Source organism: Bos grunniens, chromosome 2 (genome assembly GCF_055505025.1).
Source record: "Bos grunniens cultivar Pamir isolate PY7600 chromosome 2, Bosgru_T2T1.0, whole genome shotgun sequence".
Lineage (NCBI taxonomy): Eukaryota > Metazoa > Chordata > Mammalia > Artiodactyla > Bovidae > Bos > Bos grunniens.
This window is the reverse complement of record NC_141166.1, coordinates 8,865,798-8,890,734: the sequence shown is the minus strand read 5'-3', so window position 1 is coordinate 8,890,734 and position 24,937 is coordinate 8,865,798. Positions and strand designations below refer to the sequence as shown.

The following is a 24,937-nucleotide window of genomic DNA, read 5'->3' as shown; positions in this document are numbered from 1 at the left end:
GTAAACTTCATAATTCTCAAAGTAACTTATAGGGAAGTAGATTTGAATTATAGATTATTTATATATTCATTTTATGCATATATTTATTTATTCTAATAATTAGGTACCTACTATGTGTCAGAAGTTGTACTAGGGTTATAAAGACGAACACACAGAATCATACTTACCAGAGACCTATTTTAATGAGCAGGTAAAAATGTAGGACTTGCAATCAGCATATCCTTTATTATATGGAAACATATACTATTACAACTCTTTAAAAAAAACAAAACACTACTGTTCTCTAAAACAGGTTAAACATGCCCTATTCTTCTCCAAGACAAACCATTAAATTTGTAGTATTAATTTAATGCATATAATACTATAGGCACACCGCGAGTGTACACCGAGTACACCGAGACTACTCAACCTCAATCTCTCATTTTGCTGAAAGGAAATTATATTTCGGAAAACTTACATAGTTACCCTCAAATCACTGGACTAATTAAAAGTATCATCAAACTCACATCTCCTGTCCCCAAGTCCAGTGCTGTTGTTTTTGTATTATTACAGATCAAGTTCAAAAAGATAAATCAAATACTAAACCATTAGGCCCAAAATCAGTTGTCAACTTTTTTGCATTTCCCCCAAACACTGGATTTTAATAATTCATTAGTAGTAGTATTGGCAAACTGCTTGACTAAGCAATACTTTTCAACTATTATGAACATTTACTTTAACATTTAATAAAACAAAAGTAAATGATTAATAAAAGGCTATGTGTCAACCACAGAACAGACATGCACATCCAGGGCATTGAGACTTTAAGATCAGTCCTTTATTACATCCTATATCACATCACTGACTAGTATTTATGGCAGACTAGCTAAGAGTATTTCCATCCTTTAAGAAAAATCTCAGACATTTTCTCCTTTCTTGTGTTAATATGAGAATAAAGTGTGGTTATACAAGTCTATTAAATTACTCCTGTAAATTCAAGTTTCATTGTTATTTCTCTTAAAAACAGAAAGAAAGAAAGAAAAAAGGCTTAACAACAGTTTATAGAACTTTTCTCCAAAATTATCTAGCTTCCTCTATCCTCCTCTCCTTTTATCACAGTAAGTGGGCCAAGTATACAAGCCTGCTTCAGTTAAAAATCCAAATTTCAAAGTTTTTAAAAAGCTTTTGGTGGGGGTCGGGGTAGGGGGTGGCAAAGTAGTTCCTTCTTTCAAGCAAGGGGGAAACTGAAAAAAAACACCCCAGAAGAGAAGACAGTTTCTCCATTAAAACCTATAGTTACCTAGACTAGCAAAAACTCCTTGATTTTAGCTTTTCATTAGTCTCTAAATTCTAAACAACTCTAGAATAGCTTGTATTTGTCACGATTAAATCAGAAATGTTCACATAAAACCCCCTCTGTTCTCAGTTTCATCAAATGCCAAAAACATGTTATTAGAAATGCTGGATTCTAGTTCACCAGCTTACACAACTCTTCTGCCTTTTTCCTCCTCCTCCTACCTGGAAACAAGCAGGCTTACAATCAGTGTAAATAGGATCAGCTAAGGACCTGAAGACCTCATCCTAGAGAAAAGGCTGATCCCTGACTGCCCTAGAACAGAGGAAAGGGAAAAGAATGCATGTGATGATCCCAGAAACACTTCCTTCTCTCTCTCTCATCCTCTAGAAGCAAGTCTGCGTGACAGAAAATATGCTGTTTCATCAGCATTTCACATTATGGGTTACAGAACCCACTAAGGGCAAAGTACTCTCAATCCAAACATGCTGCTGCTGCTGCTGCGTCGCTTCAGTCGTGTCCAACTCTGTGCAACCCCATAGACGGCAGCCCACCAGGCTCTCCCATCCCTGGCATTCTCCAGGCAAGAACACTGGAGTGGGTTGCCATTTCCTTCTCCAATGCATGAAAGTGAAAAGTGAAAGTAAAGTCGCTCAGTCATGTCCGACTCTTAGCGACCCCATGGAGTGCAGCCCACCAAGCTCCTCCATCCATGGGATAGTCCAGGCAAGAGTACTGGAGTGGGGTGCCATTGCCTTCTCCGAAACATGCTGCTCCCATGCATATAAACAAAAACTCATCAGAAGTTAAACCTCCCGTACTTTTTAAACAGGGTTCACTAAATTAAGCTGGACAACCACTTTCAGTCCCACTTGGCCATCACAGTAAAACAAACTCCCTTCGCTTTCTATTCTGCCCTTCCTCTAAACTTGAGCTAGCCTTCAATTTTGTACTCACTAAAGCACAATTCCAATTAAAGACTCACATTTTACCTTTAACAAAAGTCAAACTCAACCAAATGAAAAATAGGAGAGGAAACAGGTTTTTGAAGGCATATAGATCTAGCTTTGAAAGGAAGTATGCCAACTCTGCCCAGGTGGCGCTGGTGGTAAAGAATCCGCCTATCAATGCAGGAGACATAAGAAAAGCACGTCCAATCCCTGGGTCGGGAAGATCCCCCGGAGGAGGGCATGGCAACCCACTCCAGTATTCCTGCCTGGAGAATTCCCATGTTCAAAGGAGACTGGCAGGCTACAGTTCATGGGGTCACACAAAGTCAGACACAACTGAAGCGACTTAGCACACAGCATGCACATGCCAACTCTGCCACTATTAACTGTGAAACCTTGCACGAATTATTTTGATTATTCATCTTCAGTTTTTCCCTAAAGTCTTGGAGAGGATTGAGATACTCCACAAAATACTCCGCAATGCACAGTGCATGGCACACTATTAGCACTTGAATGTTAGTTAATAACAGCAGAGGCATTAGTAACATCAAAAATACTCCCTTCTATTTAAAGTAAAATTTTTAACTTTATTTAGAAACTCTCTTCAGAATATAAAGTCAAAGTTGTTAGTCAATCAGTTTTGTAATCCCATGGACTTCAGCCTGTCAGTCTCCTCTGTCCATGGAATTCTCCAGGCAAGAATACTGGAGTGGGTTGCCATTCCCTGCTCCAGGTGATCTTCCCTACCCAGGGGTTGAATCCAGGTCTCCCGCATTGCAGGCAGATTCTTTAACCATCTGAGCCATCAGAAACATCAACATAAAAACAAGGAAAACTAACCACAGAGAGAATTTAGCAGATTATGAACCCTTAATAACAGAAAGATTTCCCAATTTTTAAATTATTTAGATGAAAAGATCATCTCTGGTTAGAGTATCTTTTTAAATATGCCCAAATGAAATGAAGCTAAATTTTCTATATATGAAAAACAAAGTGAAGAAATTCCCTGGTGGTCCAGTGCTTAGGACTCTGCTGTCACTGCTGAGCACCTAGATTCAATCCCTGGTTGGGGAATTAAAATCCCACAAGCCACACAATGTGGCCAAAAAAAAAAAGTGAAAATGTTTATTTTCAAAGTTCAAATCAAATTAAAAATGCTATAATGTCTTAGTCCTAGATGCCAAAAAATTAGAATACTTTAATATTAGCTCCATTAATATTTATTATGGAGCTAACATTATTTATTAATAACTTAAATATTATTAATATTTATTCCCTCTTAGAAAAAATAAGAATAATGAAATTTGTTGTTGTTGTTATTGCTGATATTGTTGAAGAAGAAGGTTAGGAGAGAATATGTAAAAATGCCCCCATTTTACTGAAATGGTATATAATGTTATCAAATACTGACTTCAAAAATGTAAATATCCTTGGAAGGATTTACACCATAAACATTTCAGACTATGATTTGAAACAACATACAATTTCCCTCCCAGAAAATGAATGTCATTCAAACTGTTTCTCTATTTATAATTTAATGTTGATACAATAATCTACAGTTATGAGAGAAAGACTACTTTCATTAGCGTCTGAGGATAAACTAGTGAATATGGAACTTTCCTCACAGCTGACAGACTTTAAAAATGAAAAGGGTAAGATACACATATACAAAAAAAATAAAAAGAGATCTGGCAGGTTCTATGTTCTCTCAAAAGTTATTTCCACTAAGTTGAATGAATGTCCACAATAGTTCATTACTGATGTATATAAAGCTTCCGTTTTTATTTTATAAAGATCTGAGTTTCAGTTTATCAGTATTGTAACTATATACATGGTCTGGAGGAAAAGTCAAACACAGTTTTATAGATATTTGTCTATAGAAACTTTACTAGGGATGGAAGGTAGGTTAGGACTCTTGGAAAGTAGAGATAAAAGAAGTTTGAGGTTCTCAGAAAGACAGGAAGGCAGAGGACAAACATTAGAACACAGGATTAAGAAAGTGAAATTTTAAGCTTAGTATAAGACTGCTGAATAGAGGGCAATTCTGTTCCCAATTGAAGATGAACTAGTTGCAGACAGGGGTCTCATTACTCACATGCCTCCTGGCAGCTTTCCTGCCTACCATCTTCAACCCAGCCACATCCTTAGGTCCTCCAAAGAAAGTTTATTCAAAATTATTTTTCTGCTTGGAATGTCTGTCATCTTCTCATTCACCTGCTGAATGCCAATCTTTTTTTTTTCAATTATAGCTTAATTCAAATGTTATCTCTTTCTCTAAAGCCTTTCCTGATTCCACTCACCTTCCCATAGCACCACTATCTGTCCATATTCAACTGCACCTCTGGAGAGCAGGAACTATCTCATATTGTATCCATAGAGCTTTGTTGCCCAGTAACTGTTTGAAGAATAAACCAATGAATGAAGGAAGGAATACTGAGTAACTATTATTTTAGAACTCTCTAACTCAATAATCCCATTCCAAGGAAATTTAACTGTATGTGTGGAGAGTAAGACAACTAACAAGAAAAGGCTTGGGCCCAAAAAAAAAGAAACCTGGTTTTCAGGATAATCAAACTGGAAAAGCCTAAAAGAAATCAATGAAGCTTTGAATCTATGCCAAGATTACACTATGATGCAAACCTGCATAGTTGCAATTTAGGTAACCATCATTACAGTACATTTATTTCTCAACTACATCTCACATTATAGGCAACAGTTGAGTACTTTAAAATCATTAACCACGCGAGCTAATATGCAGGACCAGGGGATCTAGAACACCTCTAAGAAATATATATATAAAAACGGAATCCCAGGGACACAGTCTAAAAAGTTAATGCCCTTGGGTAGTAGCTTCAGAAAATTACCTTTAAAATAACCTGATAGGAAATCTCCCAGCAACCTGTACCTCACTCCTGCTTAGACATTCTGGCTGGGTTCAACGTGAGTATGTCTTTCCCCATCTCTTCTTATCCTTAAACTTCACTCTCGTTTTGGGACCTCAAATAATCAGTCTTTCCTGACCTATCTCACATATCCCAAACCTACTTTCACCAGGTATTCACCAGCTTAATCCGATTCCTACCTCTCTTAGTATGGCTTACGGGCCTAGCCAGCAGCCAGTTCTGACATCTGTGTAGCTTTAAAATGAATGAAGAGAAGTCCTAGTCATTCCAACTTAATTCAGGGACAATTTAACTTAAGTACAATCAAGAGAAATGTCTCTAAGGGCCAGACAAAACAAAGCTTTAAAAAGACGGCAATATTTCCAAGCATATTTTCTTGGATACTCACTTGGGGGGGCATAAGACTTCTTCAAGAAATTCTTCAATCTTATTTACATCCGTTTTGACCTCATTGTTGAAAGTTATAAATGGTGGGTGGGTCCCTGGAGCCAAGTTCTGCAGGTCTGCAGGCTTCCTGTTAGGCAAAACAGTGGTCAAAATCAGGTCATTTTTAACTCTAACTAAAGAAGGCAACAAGACTTTACATTCTCAGAGTGATTCTAAATTTTAAAGTATATAAAAATGAATAAGAAAAAATATACTTTTTCCACTAAGTATAACAGCCGCAACAGTATTCTAGTAAGAGGCAAACCTCCACAAAGCATGTAATTTATGATAAGAAAATTTTAAATCTTTGATTTTAATTACAAAGTTCTTCATTCATGTTCCAAATTTAACTGAGGTATTTATTAGAAATGGAGATAGAATGAGGGGAAGAAGACTTGGGAAAGTCAGTCTCTAGTCTAAACCCTGGCACCAACTCACTGTGTAAAGTTGGACAAACTATAACTTTTCTACTTCTCAAGGCCTTTTATTTTTTAAATAAGGGAGAGGAGTAGCTGATTCCCACAGTCCTTTTCCATAACATTTCAGGTGTTCCATAAATTCAGGTGTTATTTCCTTTCCATTTTCCAAGTCCAGACTTGATGGGAAAAAAATCACAAGATTTGACTAGTATCAAAATACTTTAATATATAAAAGACAGCACAAACAAAGATAAAAGGCAACACAGAATGGACAAAATGTGACAGTAATTAAGAAGGACTTTGTCCAAATTAAAAAATTCTAATAAGTATAGGTCAAAATAAATTGGTAAGCAACAGATAAGTGAACACATGGAAAAATGTCCGTAAATGCAATTATACAAGAAATTCAAAATTAAATAATGAAGACATTTTCCTGTTAATTAGGAAAAACTGAAAATACACAGAACACTAATAAGAACGGTAAAACTGGTATGCTGCTGCTGCTAAGTCGCTTCAGTCGTGTCCAACTCTGTGCGACCCCATAGATGGCAGCCACCAGGCTCCCCCGTCCCTGGGATTCTCCAGGCAAGAACACCGGAGTGGGTTGCCATTTCCTTCTCCAATGCATGAAAGTGAAAAGTGAAAGTGAAGTCGCTCAGTCATGTCCGACTCTTTGCAACCCCATGGACTGTAGCCCACCAGGCTCCTCCACCCATGGGATTTTCCAGGCAAGAGTAGTGGAGTGGGGTGCCACTGCTGCCCTATTAAAAAGCAAAATGCCTCACCTAAGCCCAATGAATCCTAGAATCAGTAACATGACCAGATATGGTATGCATCCTAAGGATAAAACATGAAGCATACATCACCACCTAACAACCATTCTTACCAAATCAAGCCGCCTAGGGCAGCTGTCTCTCAATCTGCAATCTAGGGAACCAGGTAAGGTGAAGTCGCTCAGCCATGTTCAACTCTTTGCGACTGCACATACTGTAGCTTAACCAAGCTCCTCCGTCCATGGGATTTTCCAGGCAAGAGTACTGGAGTGGGGTGCCATTTCCTTCTCCAGAGGATCTTCCTGACCCAGGGTTCGAACCCAGGTCTCCCGCATTGTAGGCAGACACTTTACCATCTGAGCCGCCAGGGAATTCCTTAGGGAACCCAGGGTCCCCTGGAAAAGGGAGCGGCTGCCCACTTCAGTGTTCTGGCCTGGAGAATTCCATGGACTGTGTAGCCCATAGGGTCGCAAAGAGTTGGACACGACTGAGCAACTTTCACTTTCACTTTTTCATCAGATAGTCCATGAGGTCAGAACCACTCAAATAATACAAAGACATCACGTACCTTTTTCACTCTCGTGTTGTACAGTGGGGTTTTCCATAGGTTACTTGGAGATATCACAAAGTAACAAATACAGAAGCAGATACAAGAATCTGTCTTCTATTAAGGCGGTCATTAGATATGTACAAAAATATAAAACAATGCCACTCTTCTCACTAATTTTGTTTTGGAGAATAACTGAGATGACAATGAATTCATGATTGTTCTACTTAAATGAATTAGTAAATAATTATTTTAAATTTCTAACTTTAAATAGAAATTTTAAAATTTTATTCCTCATTTTAATTTCTAATATAGTAAAATCAATATTAACTGAAAGCTCTTTGAGGTCCTCAATAATTTAAAAGAATAAAGGGGTCCTGGGACCAAAAAGTTTATTTATAGGAAACATGAGGAGTTACAGGACAAAGTTAAGTGATATCACAAGGAAGCAGTCAGCCAAATCTAGAATTTGAGGCAATCTACAGTTCAACTAACTGGATTTTCACCAGTCAATGGCAGAAGGACAAAAAGCCACAAGTGGGAGTTAGAAGGGATTGTTGTAGATTAAGAAAAATTTATGACACATAACAACCAAATATGAGTTTAATTTGTTTGAATCCTAATTTGAACAAACCAGTGAAAGAGAAAATATTTTGGAGACAACTAAGGAAACTGGGGTGGGGGTGGGGGGAGGGGAACCTTTCCAGTGGCTTATCAGTAAAGAATCTACCTGCAATGCAGGAGACACGGCAGGAGCTGCGGGTTCGGTCCCTGGGTCTCAAGCAAGATCTGTTGGAGAAGGAAATGACAACCCACTCCAGTATTCTTGCCTGGAAAATTCTATTGAGAGAGGTGAATGGGGGCTACAGTCCATGGCACTGCAAAAGAGTCGGACACGACTGAGTGACTAAACAACAGGGAAACTGGATTATACACTGGGAACTAGATAGTCTAATGGCATTATGGTAAGGAGGGAAGGAAGGTCTGTACTACGGGAAAAGTGCTTTGGTAAGGTAAGGAAATGTCATTACTGTTTGGAGATATACAGTGAAATAAGTAGAGGTGAAATGACAGTATTCCTGGGGTGCACTTTGAAATATTTCAGGGAAGAAAAAAAAAAAGGGACAAAGCAAATGGAAGCAAAATCTTGATAACAGAACTGAAGTTATGAGGAAGTTGATTCATTTTTGTATATGTTTGAGAACTCTTATAATTAAGAAGATGAACTTTAAAAACTTAAAAAAAATAACGCATTGCTTCCAAGAACTTTTCCCCTAGTACAGACCTTCCTTCCCTCCTTACCACAAATGCACACAATTTGAATAAAATAAAGGATATCTTCAAGTGCACCATGAAGGTAAAATATTTTGTCAGTTTATGTCTGGAGAGTGCCTCATCTACTGTTATATTCCAATAAAAAATACAAGGACTTGGTAATCATCCAAATAGCTCAAATGTTCTAACTCAGGGCCTCCCTCTACTCAAGTTCTACAGCATATCTCCTTCCCAAGCCAAAGAAAAATAGGACTATTTATCAACTTCTGCAATAACCTAAATTCCAAAAGAGAGCTTTTAAAAGTCAAAATCTGATCTGATTTTGAACTCTTATTCTTTTACTGAGCACTCTTTGGTTGGACAAGGTAAAGTTGAGCACCAAATAATCAGAGTACATGGAACGTGAGCAAGTCTTCCAGATGCACATTCAGTTGAATAGTGAGGTATGACTAGAGGGTTCCAGTAACTTTTACATAAGTACTCAACTCCAAATCAGAATTGTTCTGTTTTTCATTTCACTGGTTTCTTTTTTATTTTTGGCTCTACTGCATGGTTTGCAGAATATTAGTTCCTCTGACCAGGGACTGAACCTGGGCATGGGCACACGGCAGCCCTAACCACTGGACCACCAGGGAATTCCCACTCATTTCTTTTTGTTATTCCTTCTTACTCATCATCTTAACCACCTGTTCTTTGATCACTAAAGGGTCCAGCATGTCCAAGATGGTAGTCTTCTTAGTTTTCAAGTCACCCACTCATATTCTCACTCAGAATCCCATTTGTTCCCACTTACAATTTTTTTCCTCCTCAACTCAGAAAGACCATACACAAAATCAAGAGTCTGGAAATCCTAACAATTTAGGGTTTATATATTTATTTCCAACTCCTAACACTTAAAAAAGTTAAGAAAGTAGCACAAAGGTAAGAAAGAACAACAGTATCTCATCACTGCAAGGAGGGCTAATAAAACTGTATAAAATACACAAGAGAAAGAAAATACACATATCTTCCATCAATGCCAGTGATGAATAAGAACATCCTTTAATCTGTCACACACAAATTGTGGCCACCTGGAAGACACCTTTCTCACTTCAAAGTTATAAAACATATCCACTAACATTCTTATGACTAACGAAGCATCCATTAATGCTTAAGTATAAGGTAATCATTTTTTCATGAACAGGGCAGAGTTAGGTAAAGGAGAAGAAAGAAATCAATGCTGTAAAATAATCCATTAGGGAGGGTGGCAAAATAGATAGCAGTTATTGCTTCTACAATAAATTATAACAATTTTCAAGGTTTCCAAACAAAAATATTTATTAGAGGAAGGATAAAGTTAGCATGGTAAAGAAGAAAGAACCAAAAAACCAAATAAAAAGAACCTGGTTAAAGTCCCAAATTGAACAGTTCTGCTATTCACCAGCTATGTGACTAAATAAATCACAACTTCTCTGGGTCTAGATTTCCTCATTTGTATTATGGATATAAGACTTGGTTTGTCTGTAAAGATCAAATCAAATAATGGGTATGAAAGTGAACTAAACTTTATATAAGTGTTCACGAAAGTGACAATTTTAAAACTCTAAGTCTGATGGTTCAAAATTCTATTTGAGTCTGATGGTTATTTAGCATTAGCTGGTACTAAGAAATTTGATTAACATAAAAGTGTGTAAGTAAAGTGAAACCATGCACGACTAGTGAATAGTTCTTCTTGTTTCTGCTGAAAGGCTATATAGATTTTTTTTTTTTTAAGGTGATGATACTATTTTCCAAGATTAACTGTTGAGATGAAGGACAATCATGTTAGGTCCTTGCTCCAAGTGAAAGTAGATTTGAGAAGAAACTTTAATGCCTCTAAACAGATCAGCAGATTTCAAACAGACAAGCTGTAAGCACTGAAGTGACTCATTTAGAAGCTATTATCAAGTCAGCAACCAGATAGAATCTAAGATTCTTCAAGTCCTCACTTGGTCCTCTAAGGTCTCAGGTGTTTTGTCTGACCCACAAAGGCTCATTTTTACAGAGGCTTCACAGAAACAGGGACTGCAATGTGAAAACAATGCAACTGAATAGGCGATGACTAAAATTTTCAGGACATCTTTGGTTTATTTCATAAAAGGCCTTCAATAAGTATTCAGCAATTCATTCAAATTCATTCAAATGTTTCCCTCAATGGATATCTAGGAAAGTAAAGTGCACAGAATTCATGCCTTGATATGAGAGCATGAATATTCTCCAATGTTTCAGAGGCTATTTATTTTCACAGTTAGTCATCAGAGTAAGTCTTTTTTTATAGTAGTCTTCTATTTAGATGAAAAAAAATTATTCTATTATTGCCTATTTTGTTTCCAGATGAAGAAAAGGAAATATATAAAGAGAAAAAAGTAAAACAAGAAACAGAAAGAGAAAGACGGAATGAAAAGGAGGCACCTTATAGAAGCTAATACTTCAAGCAACTTAAGTGGCTTAACTTCAATTAAAATTTAATTCAGCACAAACAATTGGAGGTCCTCGAGCTGGTGGCTCCGTTCCAGCAGCTTGGTAAAAATGAGTATAGCACAGCCACAGGAGACTGGAGATGGTTCTTAAAAATAACCAACTCTAACTAGTTGACTCACTAAATAGAAAAAAATACTAAGGATGTAGACTTATTTGTTAATTGAGTTTCCTTTTAAAACTTTAAAGGTGTTGATTTTTCAGACATAAAATTAATTCACACAAGTCAAGAGAATGCTAGACATGCTGCTGCTGCGTCGCTTCAGTCGTGTCCAACTCTGTGCGACCCCATAGACGGCAGCCCACCAGGCTCCCCCGTCCCTGGGATTCTCCAGGCAAGAACACTGGAGTGGATTGCCATTTCCTTCTCCAATGCATGAAAGTGAAAAGTGAAAGTGAAGTCGCTCAGTCGTGTCCGACTCTTCGCGACCCCATGGACTGCAGCCTACCAGGCTCCTTCATCCATGGGATTTGCCAGACAAGAGTACTGGAGTGGGGTGCCACTGCCTTCTCCAATGCTAGACACAGTATATGGCAAATAAGCAAAAAAGAAAAGAAAAGTAACAACACAAATCTTTTGGTTCAGATCACTTTACTCCTATTAATTATTCTTCACTAGATTTGCTATATTCTGACTAAGTCACTAACTGAATGACTGAATTGTTGTGGACATCAAACTACACACACCAAGATCCCAGTTACTAAGCATCTGCCTATGTGTCCCCGTTCAACCAGTTAAAGGATTTTATTTATTGTGATCAAATGTGGTATACTGCTGATCCCTGTCTACTTTAAGGTCCATTTGTGGAGCAATCATTTTAAAACAAAATAACATCTATGACAAGGTACCAAATACAACTTTTATAATTCTTAACAGATTTATAGTTTATAAGCAGAATGTATACTGATAACAGGGCTTTCCCGGTGGCTTAGCAGTAAAGAACCACTTACAATGCAGGAGACACAGGTTCGATCCCTGGGTGGAGAAGATCCCCTGGGGAAGGGAACGGCAACCCACTCTACTATTCCTGCCTGGAGAATCCCATGAATAGAGAGAGCCTGGTGGGCTACAGTCCATGGGGTTGAAAAGAGTTGGACATGACTCAAGTGACTGAGCACTCACACACACACGATAACAGGTTTAGAAAACCTTTCATTTACAATCCAATTTTCTAATCCAGCTCTTAGTGGCCTCAACAGGATTTCCATCTTTGAAATTATCTTGAAAAAGAACATAAAGACACATGGCAATGAAATTCTCCCTGTCTGTCTGTTTCTCTCTCACACACACACACATGTGATTCAGAACACATTCATGAGACATGTATCTTCAACCGTAGGACCATTCTAACAAGGGCTTCATGTAGCCCAAGTCAACTTTACAAAGGGAAAGGACAGAGTCTGTACTTTCCTGCCTGACCAGCAGCAGGAAATGAATGATTTCTCTAAAAGGCTGGACTGTTCCACTCCACTTGGTCTCTCTGTACATGTTATTCAAGCTGCTGTTTACTAAAGACATATCTGGAACTCAAACTTGCTAAAGACTATTTTCAGAAGGGTGGAACCACAGAGACATGATAATGAAAGCAAATTACCTCAAGAATACACTTGGAAATCAGATTTTGTTCTGAGTTTATAAGTCCTTTTAAGATATACAGAGCTATCATTTTCATAGTTCCATTGTAACATTTTAAATTACTTCAAAATTGTTAAAGTTTAAACTATCATAGTAATCTTCCAAACTTTACGCCATGATAATGGCAACTTACTGTGGGTCTGACTCACACAATGTTACAAATGGTGCGCAGACTTCTAAAGCAGGAAATTAGTGACACCACAAAGGATGAGAGTTTCAATGTTTAAGATAGGAATGGAAAATGAAAACAAATACTGCTCAGACTTTTAAGGGGGTTTTCTCCAATTTACTTATTTTCTCTGAGAATATCATGGAGGAGGAATTTTATGCAGTGGTAATATAACACTGCTTTTAGGGATTTCTTTGGAAGGAATGATGCTAAAGCTGAAACTCCAGTACTTTGGTCACCTCATGCAAAGAGTTGACTCGTTGAAAAAGACTCTGATGCTGGGAGGGATTGGGGGCAGGAGGAGAAGGGACGACAGAGGATGAGATGGCTGGATGGCATCACTGACTCGATGGATGTGAGTCTGAGTGAACTCTGGGAGTTGGTGATAGACAGGGAGGCCTGGCATGCTGCGATTCATGGGGTCGCAAAGAGTCAGACATGACTGAGCAACTGAACTGAACTGAATTTCTTAAAGTTATCATTTCTACTCTCAATTCCCCAAACCAGAGGAATTTACCCTAACAACTACATGGCCACATTCAGCTATATCCAAGTCAGTGTCTCAGTGTGACTGTCTCTCTCATTACTGTTCTCATGCTTTCTTCTTTCTCTTCCCCCAGCCTACCTCTCAGGCTTATCTGTGCTCTAATGATGCTGATCTCTGATTTAGGAACTTCTGAGCACAGTGAAGATAGTGGAAGTCTTTAAATAAAGATCTTGATCACTGTCATGAACCTGTTAGCCAGAAAGGCCCTATAATACCAGTGTGATAAAATAATGAATTCTATTCAATGAAAGGTTTGAACATGGTTTGATATGAGTAGTTTCTAATAAGTATGGTGAAGATATTTAACATGTAATGGACACTGAAGAATTGTCAGTTTACTTTTCCCTTCCTCCTTCCTGAGATTAAAAATGAGGTAACTGACCTCCAAGACGGAGAAGGCAGTGGCACCCCACTCTAGTACTCTTGCCTGGAAATTCCCATGGGCGGAGGAGCCTGGTGGGCTGCAGTTCATGGGGTCGCTATGAGTCAGACACGACTGAGCGACTTCACTTTCACTTTTTCATGCATTGGAGAAGGAAATGGCAACCCACTCCAGTACTCTTGCCTGGCAAATCCCATGGACGGAGGAGCCTGGTAGGCTGCAGTCCATGGGGTCGCTAAGACTCAGACACGACTGAGCGACTTCACTTTCACTTTTTCATGCACTGGAGAAGGAAATGGCAACCCACTCCAGTGTTCTTGCCTGGAGAATCCCAGGGACGGGGGAGCCTGGTGGGCTTCGGTCTATGGGGTCGCACAGAGTTGGACACGACTGAAGCGACTTAGCATCAGCAGATCTCCAAGAAGATGAGATAGCTTGCCCGAGGTCCCAGGGAAACCAGGGACAGGGCTCTCTCTGCACAGATCCAGGCCTCTGCCCCTCACATTTTCTACTATGCCATGGTTGCTCCCCTTTTGATGATGTGGTAACATCTTGAAATGTGCCCCACACTTTATTATTTTCACTTACATTCGCCTGAAGCTTTTGTTCAAATGGCAGTTGATAAAAACTTAAATTCCTCCTAAAGCCTACAAAAGTTTTTTTAATCTAAAAGTTCTATAATATGATTTCAGCATAAACCGAAAATTAGGTTTAGAAATTACTCCCACAAAAGTCTTAAGGCAGCACTGGCAGGCAAGCAGCGGGAGGCTGCTCCAAGCCTCACAGGGGCGTATGATACCACCAGCGTGGGCATTAACACCAACTGAGCTGCAGACAGAACCTGTCATACAGCACCAGAACCAGAGACTGGCTTGTTCCTATGGATGGAATGGCATGTAACAATCATTTTTTCAGAGCAGAGAGTGGGCTTGAAAAAGCTCTCAGTAGAGTTCTATTGCTCTCCACCAGCTTGTTCTGGGATCAGTACATTTCACCAAGAAATTAGGCAATTAGCAGAAAAAGCAGGAAAACAACCACTGTGGGCACCAAATCTTTTCTCCCCCACAGCTTTCTAAAAACAGTCACATTTTAAGTTTTAAGAATTATGAAAGGTACTTTTTACTACATGATGTTTTATTCTTCTGTGACAACTTTATTCTATTGACTTTTTTTTTTTGAGCCAATGTTCACTTTCTTGAGGTACCTTCTCTTTGAAATCTTAGTTAAGACTATATATTAAGGGTGGTGTTGTTGCTCAGTCGTGTCCAACTGTTTAGCGTCCCCATGGACTGTAGCCCGCCAGGCTCCTCTGTCCATGGAATTTCTCAGACAAGAATACTGGAATAGGTTGCCATTTCCTTCTCCAGGGATCTTCCAGATCCAGGAATCAAACCCATGTCTCCTACTTGGCAGGCAGATTCTTTACCACGGAGTCACCTGGGAAGCCCATATAAGGGTGAAACTCATAGAAAAGGTCTGGAAGGATGATAAACACCGAACCTAAGTTCAATTATCTCTGTGAAGGGGAACTTGATGACCAAGGTTGGGAATGAAGGGGACTCATTATCATGTACTAGCTGTATATTTTTAACTGATCTTAAGAAGGCTTTTTTTTTTTTTTTTTTAATATATACTGTAGACCTAAGATTTTTAAAGAAAGCTAAAGAATATAGGCTCCAATATTCAGTGCTCTCTGTTGATTTAACACAAAGCTCTAAGAAATAAACATATATCTTGAGGAGTAGATTTTCTATCAGGAAACCCTGAATCTTTCATCCCACTTCTCACATGTCACTTTTTACATGTCGGGTACCTTACATATACAAGCCCTAAACATACACAAGCCCTCAAATATCAATCAATTTCCAGGAATAATGTCTTAAAAAGTTTGTAAGTGAAAAGTGAAACAGATGAGTTAGAAACGGCTGTGACGAGTTCACTTCCTTTTCTGAACCAGATTCCCATCGTTTTTTGTGCTATTACTGGTATGTACCACAATCAAGCACTGTATTGAGCTGTTCAAAGAAGGCTTTTTTCAAAGCATGGCAGTCAAACTCACTTGCTCCAAGCCAAAAATGGAATAGGAGGAATCCATGTATTTTAAGACACACTAAGGGTGTGTGCTTGGTGGCATGGTCTATTTTTAGGAGTTATATTGGGAAACTCCCTTTGTGAATGCGTGTAGGAAAAAAACAGTAATAGAAGGGTAAGTATAAATTATTTCATTCTTACAACAGTCCTGTCCAATATGAGCTAGGTTTTTCTTCAAATGATCCTGTAGTTTTAATTCTTATAATTTCCAAGGCTTACTTCTATGTTCATATATGTAACCAAAGGGGTTCCGAGAAGACTTTATGACTTATTTTCAATAAAGAAATTTTAAGTCCTCAAAATCTAATTAAGTGAAGCAAAAAAAAAATTTTACGGTCCCAGAGAATGATAATAGAGAACAGGGAATGGGATTACAGCTATCAGATAATTCTCATCTTGTGATGCCCAGAAGAAGAATGCACATGAATTCTGCTACCCACCAAGTGACAGCCTGTCAATATTTTTTCTTGGATACTGTTCATGATTGATATGCTTAAAAAATAAACAGCAAAGCATGTTGTGGCATTTGTGTCAAGAGGAATACATTTCCACTGCCACATCCTAAATTGTCTATTGGTATAAATGCTCTCAATCCTTGGCTTAAACCTTTTTTTAAAAAAAGTATGAATGTTCTTTGCCTCGGATCTGTTTGCTAGGGGAGAACAGAAGTTCTTGAGGAAAAAAGCTTACTGCTTATCAGGGCTCTTCACAGCCCTCTCCACTTTGGTCTATGGAGAGAAAATTAGAAACATCCTTCAACTAGCAAGAACAATCACAGGGCCATAGAGCAAGGTAACTGCTCTTACTCTATAATTGTATTTAACCAAATATGGTCAAAATCATATTATAAAAAACTCCTATTACTCCCTAAAAAGTAGGTTAAATGAAAAAGACCACAGCAGTAATCAGCCTCCTAAAATTCCATGCTTAGCTTTAAAAATCCAGATACATAGGCCATGTGTTTCCTAACACATGAGAAGTCATCTGCTTAGAAAGTTCCTCATAGTTCCATGCTCATCCTGTAAAGTCAAAGATGTCACTGCATCTACACTAAAATAGCTCCTGGTGCTGCTCTTGAAATATAAAGTAAACATACAATAAGTTCTTAAAAACACAGAGTGGTCACATGCAATATACTGACACTGTGAATTATCCATAATACTCACGCAAGTTAAATGTGTCCATCATTCAGCTGAACTTTAATACATTTCTTTAGAGAACATAAGCAAGCAAAGTGAGAGATGGGGAGAGGATCAAACTGAAAACAGTAAAGTATGTACTCAAGTTGATCCCCAGCTATAACCAAATCTTACCTTTTCAGGTCAACAGTTGTGACACTAAACACAACTCCTTTGAGCCAAAGAATCATGAAGAGCCTCTGGGAAAAGGGGCAGTTTCCTATGCTTTCACCATCACTGCCAGCCTGGGAAACAGAAATGAACATTAAAAAAAATGTCAAAGTGATGATACACAAAACTACAGACCTTTTTCTGAATTTTTAATCAAGGGTACGAGGAGACAGGGAAAGTTGCTCTGTGGAAGGAAGAAACTCAGGTCTTTCATTGGCCTCTTTCTCTCTTATTTATTTGGCCATGCTTCGTGGTTTGCAGGATCTTAGCTCTCCCTGACCAGGGATTGAACTCGGGGCCTCAGCAGTGAAAGCGCACAGTCCTGACCACTGGACCACCAGAGAATTCTCACCTCTTTCTCTTCTTAAAAATGGCTAGCCTAATACAGCATTGTCCAAGAGCACTTTCTGCAATGATAGAAACTACCTGAGTCACCACTGTCCCAAACAGTAGTTATATGTGATACGTGGCCAGTGAGTACTTAAAATGTAGTTGGTTCAACTGAACTGAATTTTATTTACTTCTAATTAATTTATATTTAAACAGCCACATGTGGCTAATGGCTACCATATTGGATAGCACAGGTATGATCAACCCCTAGGGGGAACATATATCCTTGTGTTGGGGCAAAAACTATCACAGGTTTTATGAAATGTAAGTTACTCCTTACTCTATGAGACAGTATTCTTTACAGGGCAACACACAAAAAAAGGAAACACGTACTTGCCTCCAAAGAGTAAAATAATCACCAACCTCCCCCAATATTTAAATCGCCAACTTAAAATAATAATTTTTAAATTATTCATTATAAAAATCCCGTATCCTGTTTACACATTCCTTCAGGGAACAAGAAAATAACAAAAGATATCTTTAGAATAAGTTATCTGTGAAAGTTGTATCTGACTCTCTGTGACCCCATAGACTGCAGCCTACCAGGCTCCTCTGTCCATGGGATTTTCCAGGCAAGAGTACTGGAGTGGGTTGCCATTTCCTTCTCCAGGAGATCTTCCCAATCCAGGGATTGAACCCAGGTCTCCTGCATTGTAGGCAGACGCTTAACCATCTGAGCCACCAGGGAAGCCAAGTTATCTATAATCCTACTCAATTGATTTCACTGAGCTCAACAATGACACAAAATTTTCCTAAAAATCAGAGTGAGACAAATCTTTAACTCCATCATGTAGGTCCCTGAGTTTATAAAGGAGGGAGGGAACAGGAAATCAGAGAAGGAGCCTGCAGGGTAGAAGAGAACACTCTGATACTGACCAGCAGCCAACACAGCCCTCTTGACCATGAAGTCTATGAATAGAGCCAGAAGTTACCTTTCAACAAGTCACTCAAAGATGTTGGTAAAAGTACTGTTTATTTTCCTAAAGTAATTCTCAGAAACTTCAGAAGCCATTTCAGTAAAATGCTACATTAGTAAAGTCATTAATTCCTATACAACAGGGAAATGGAGGGGAGTTAAAACAAAAGCAGTTACCTGATTAAAGATAATATTGATACAACCAACAAAATACATGGGCATATAAGGAGGATCTCAGAACTCCACCCTAATCACATAGCACAGGATATGCTTGGTTTCATTAAAAGAATTTTTGATCATTCTTTATCAGTAACAAAACATCAAATTGTAGCCAGCATGAATTATATTCATTTCTAATACTATTAACTTGTACAAAAATTTACTTCCTAAAGAAGGTCTAGTTCTTAAACTTTGGTGTGATTAAAAACAACCTGAAGAGGGGCTTCCCTCGGGGCTCGGGTGGTAATCTGCCTGTGATGCAGGAGACTGGGTTCCATCCCTAGACTGGGAAGATCCCCTGGAGAAGGAAATGGCAACCGACTCCAATATTCTTGCCTGGAGAATTCCATGGACAGAGGAGCTTGGTGGGCTACAGTCCATGGGGTCACAAAGAGTCAGACAAGACAGAGCGACTAACTCACTTTTCAAGGAGAAAAAGTGAGGCATCCGCTGGACACATGAAGAAACACTGATGTGGAAAAGTTAGGACAGTAATTTCTTCTTCAGAGCACAAGTCAGTTTACAGTACTAAGTCACCCCACTAGGTTAAATGTATAATAAATCGGCACCCAAATCTGCTTTTTAGAAGATGCTGACCATCTAAACAACATATGGAACACGGATAACATACAACTAAATTTACCACAGATAAAAAGGTAACATACTACCTTTCTACACAGCTTAATGATTAATATTTTCATATTTCATACAAACCTGTAGCTTCATATGCCCCAATTTTCTTTTATTTTTTGCATTTTTTCCCCTCCCAGTTTTAATATCCTTAGCAGCAGAAGTATAAATATAAGAAAAAAGTAGAACAAATTGAGACTTACTGGAAAAGCAGTAGTTTGATAGACAAAGAATGAGTATGGCTTATCGTCTTCATCCTATTCCATTTATTTAATCTATAAAATTAACTGTATTTTCCAAGTCTCTGTGACAGCAGTGCGAAAATAAATAAATTGGTAAAGAAGATGTAATAAAGATGTTGTATCTAAGCACCTGGAAACACATTAAACTGCAGACACGTTGGAGGTACACCATGACTGCTACAGGGCGAGGAAACTGTGCCTCAATTTCCTGCAGCGGCCTACACAGCGCAGCCTAGAGCACGGACAGGAGAATCCTGGCACGTGAACCGCTTCATGAAAACCTGCTCAGACTACAAATGTCCCTGTGTCTTCACCCCTTTTGTCTATAATTTTCCACTGGTTTTACCAATTTACTTCTCTTTCAGGTATAGCAAAAGCTTGTTACACATCTCATACTCCTCATCAAGCTACTTTCCTTTATGCACAAGTAAAAACATAGCATGTAGGAGACTTCCTTGGTGGCCCAGTGGCTGACTCTGCGTCCCAGTGCAGTGGGCCTGGGTTTGATCCCTGGTCAGGAAACTAGATCTCATATGACACACTAAGAGTCGGTGCAGTGAAATAATTATTAAAAAAAAAACATAGTATGTGCACTCTCCAATACAAATCCGGAAAAAGGTTTTTTATTAACTACTCTCCTAAAACTCAAAACAATTCAAATAAGAAATAGTACCATGAATAAGTTTTTCCAAAGTCATAAGACCACTAGAAAATTGGGAGTTACTAGTCAGATGATATTTTCATAAAGTAGAGTGAAACTGTGGAAAAACTCAAGATTTCCAGTAGTCATAAATCAAAACTTTCTCTTTTAATCCAAGTTGTACTAATAAAATTCCATTTCAACAAAGTTAAAGGATCTAAATCAAGCTTTTGAGTATCAACTACAATAAATAGTTGGTCCAACCAACTGAGGAGGGTATTATGGTACAATGTAGTATACAAAAAGCATACTACAACTGGGAATCATGGTATCTTATTCTACACTGTTTTGTATTGATGACAAAAATGAACATATAGCATTTAAAAAGGTACATACAGCATTTTAAAAAGCATTCATACAGCATTTTTTCAAAGTTTTGCTTTTTCTATTTCTTCTAACAGTAACATACACATTTTCAATTTTTTTATTAAATGAAAGATTCTTTAAACTCTATAGTGCTTTAAAATTTTCAAAGTTTCACACACAATTTCATATAATCCCAAAATTACCCTTTTTTACTCCTACCCCTCTACCGCCCCTTTCTCCTTCCGTCCTCCTCACTAGTAGCCACTAGTTTGCGCTCTAAATCTGTCAATCTGCTTCTTTTTATTCACTGGTTTGTTGCATTTTTTAGATTCCACTTATAAGTGATATCATATAGTACTTGTCTTCTGTTTGACTCATTTCACTTAGCATAATGCCCCCTCCCCAAGTTCATTCATGTCGCTGCAAAAGGCAAAATTACATTTTTTATGGCTAAGTAGTATTCCCTTGTATGTTTTATATATGTGTGTGTGTATATATACACACACATACATACCACATCTTCTTTATCATCTGTTGATGGGCTCTTAGCTTGTTTCCATATTATTTACCTTGGCAATTGTAAATAATGCGGTTATGAACACTGGGGCATATGTACCTTTCTGAATCAGTGTTTTTGTTTTTTTCAGATATATTCCTAGGAGGGGAATTCCTGGGTCACGTGGTAGTCCTATTATTAGTTTCTGAAGAAACCTCTATACTGTTTTCCACAGTGGCTGTACCAATTTACATTCTTACCAACAGTGTCTAAGGGTTCCCTTTTCTCCACACTCTTGCCAACATTTGCTATTTGCATTCTTTTTGATGATTTCTTTTCTGACCAGTATATGGTGATATCTCATTGTGGTTTTCATTTACATTTCCCTGATAATTAGTGATGTTGAGCATCTTTTTATGTCCTGTTGGCTATCTGCATTTCCTCTTTGGAAAAATGTGTATTCAGTTCTTCAGGCCATTTTTTAACCTGCTGTTTTGATGTTGAGTTGTATGAGCAGTTTATATATTTTGGATATTAATGGATATTAACCCCTTATCAGTCTATCATTTGCAAATATCTTCTTTCATTCAGTAGACTGCCTTTTCATTTTGTAGTTGGTTTCCTTTGCTGTGCAAAAGCTTTTAAGTTTCATTAGATCCCATTTATTTATTTTTGCTTTTGTTTCTTTGCTTTAGTAGGCAGATCCAAACAAACATTGCTGCAATTTATGTCAAAGAATGTTCTATATGACTTATAGGTTAATCTAATCTAGGTTAATCTAATACATTTCATGAATTTAGCAGCTAATTTAGACAAAATCCAGGCTAAAAGTTGGGCTTCCCTGGTGTCTCTGCAGTAAAGAATCTGCCTGCAATGCATGAAACACAGGTTTGACCACTGCATCAGGAAGGATCTCCTGGAGAAGAAAAGGGCAACCCACTCCAGTATTCATGCCTGGAAAATCCCATGGACAGAGGAGCCAGGAGGGCTACAGTTCATGAGCTTTCAAGAGTCAGACAAGACTTAGTGACTAAACCACCACTACCACACTACAGGTATACTTTAAAACCTCATTTATCTATGCTTTCCTCTAGAAATTTTATAGTATCTGGTCTTACATTTAGGTTTTTAATCCATTTTGAGTTTGTGTATGGTATTAGAGAATATTTTAATTTCATTCTTTTACATGTAGCTCCAGTTTTCCCAACACCATTTACTGAAGAGACTATCTTTGCTCCTTTGTATATTCTTGCCTCCTGCATCATAAATTAATTGCCAATAGGTGGGTGGGTTAATGGGCTTATTACAAATCTATGAATCTGTCTCTGTGCCAGTACCACACTGTTTTGATCACCGTAGCTTCTGTAGTTCAGTCTAAGGTCAGGAAGCATGATTTCTCCCTCTTTGTTCTTTCTCAAGATCGTTTTGGCTACTCAGGATCTTTTGTATTTCCATACAAAATTTTTAGTTATTTGTTCTAATTCTGTGGGAAATGCCATTGGTATTTTGATAGGGATTGCACTGAATCTGTAGATTGCCTTGGGTTGTCATTCAGTCACTTAGTCACCTCCCACTCTTTATGAACCCATGGACTGAAGCACCCCAGGCTTCCCTGTCCTTCACCATCTCCCAGAGCTTGCCCAACCTCATGTCCATTGAGTCAGTGATGCCATCCAACCATCTCATCTGCTGTCGTCCCCTTCTCCTGCCTTTAATCTTTCCCAGCATCAGGGTCTTTTTCAATGAGTCAGCTCTTCATATCATGCGGCCAAAGTATTGGAGCTTCAGCTTCAGCATCAGTTCTTCCAATGAATATTCAGGGCTGATTTCCTTTAGGATTGACTGGTTTGATCTTCTTGCAGTCCAAGGGACTCTTAAAAGTCTTTTCCAGCATCACAGTTCCAAAGCATCGATTCTTTGTCTCTCAGCCTTCTTTATGGTCCACCTCTCACATCTGTACATGACTACTGGAAAAACCATAGCTTTGAATACATGGACCTTTGTCAGCAAAGTGATGTCTCTGCTTTTTAACACACTGTCTAGGTTTGTCATAGCTCTTCTTCCAAGAAGCAAGCATCTTTTAATTCCATGGCTGCAGTCAATGCAGTGATTTTGGAGTCCAAGAATAAAGTCTATCACTGTTTTCATTTATTTCCCCTGTTATTTGTCTTGAAGTGATGGAACTAGATGCCATGATCTTAGTTTTTTGAATGCTGATTATTTAACAATATTAATTCTTGCAATGCAAGAGCATGGTATATTTTTATGTTTGCATTGCCTTTAATTTCTCTCATCAGTGTTTTATAGTTTTCTGAGTATAGGTCTTTTAACTTTACTACTTTTAAAACAAAAACTGAAACACTACAGAAGGTCAGGGCTCCCCTACCCTTGAACCATTCACTAGTCATTCTTCTAGATTTTTATTTTCTACATACATACTACTTTTAAACATGCAATCACACTGCATAGCTTTTTATAACATTTTATTCCCAAACTAATATGATCAGTCCTCTGGAGACTGTAAATGTCCCAACCAGGATGGCATCAGAGAAGGCCAAGGAGGGAGCCAGGGCCTTCAACACTGCCAGCCAGTGATGGGAACCCTCCCTTCTCCTTGGTTGGAGGGAAGTAAGGTGAGGGGTGTCAGAAAAGGAGGCCTAGAACAGAGTAGCCAGGACTTTCAAGCTCAACCAGCTATAATGAGGCCACTTCGAACTGGGGTGTCAGTAGAGACCACCTGGGGAGCTGGAACTCTGATCCTGGCCCAGCATACTGAGGAGCCTCCCACCTTGGGTATCAGAGGAAGCCAAGCGGGGCACATGGACTTCTGTCTCTACTTGGACATCTATCTCCACCCGGCTTCTCCTGCCCACCACCCTTCCTCTCTGCCTCCCCCTTCCAGACAAGTGTCAGAGAAGCCTTATTTGCATGTCAGAGAAGTTTAAACCAAAGGTTTAAATAAGATCCAGAGTTTCATAACATAATAAGAAAATGTTTAGGTTTCAACTGAAAATCACTTGTCATACCAATAACCTTATCAAACTGAATTTTAAAAAAAGCAATCAAAAGATGTCAACATCAAGATGACAGAATGTCAGAATTATCTGACAAAGATTTTAAAGCTGCCATGATAAAGATGCTTCAATGAGCAAGTATGAACAGCTTAAAACATAAAAACAAACATAAAAATAGCCTTAGCAAAGAAATTCAAGATATAAAGAGGAACCAGAAAACAAAACACTGGAGACTCCCCCCACCCCATGCCCATTAGTAAAGGATCTGGTAAATGTTATCACCCCACCAGAGGGTGGAAGTCAGGGCTAACCCATTTGGCCTTTGCTGGCACGGGTAGGGGATAGGACCATATAGTTTTTCCTGTGGTGTTTGGAGTAGAGCAGCTATTGTCTGAAAGTTTTCTGTCTTGTTTAGGCCGTCCCTTTCCTGGTTTTCTGGCTAGAGACAGCAGCCTTCTGTTGGTGGTGTTTTGTCTGCAGCTGTTGGTGTTTCCAGGTTGCTGGTTTCTATAGCGCCAAGTCTGGGATATATGAAGCAAAAACTCAGGAAACTCACCACCACCATCCACTACTCCATCTTCCCAGAAGTGCAAGTTTTTCAGATGTATTAAATTTAAAAAGCAAAACTAATACAATGGATTATTACTAAGCCATAAAAAAGAAATAATGCCATTTGCAGCAACAAGGATAAACCTAGAAATTATCTTAATAAGCAAAGTTAAGTCAGAAAGACAAATACTATATGACATCACTTATATGTGGAATCTAAAACACAACACAAATGAACA

The 24,937-nt window shown here is 38.5% G+C and overlaps 1 protein-coding gene across 2 annotated transcripts in view; it reads right to left on the bottom strand.

The window, feature by feature from the left end:
• The window catches only part of CLIC4 (CLIC family member 4), a 78,442-nt gene that overhangs the window by 22,050 nt on the left and 31,455 nt on the right, over nucleotides 1-24,937 (bottom strand). For both annotated transcript variants that reach the window (XM_086328623.1, XM_086328627.1), the window contains 2 exons: nucleotides 17,201-17,310; nucleotides 5,515-5,640 (listed from right to left, as the gene is read on the bottom strand). In XM_086328623.1, the coding sequence (XP_086184749.1) occupies nucleotides 5,515-5,640; nucleotides 17,201-17,310 (236 nt within the window). The remainder of the gene's footprint in view (nucleotides 1-5,514; nucleotides 5,641-17,200; nucleotides 17,311-24,937) is intronic.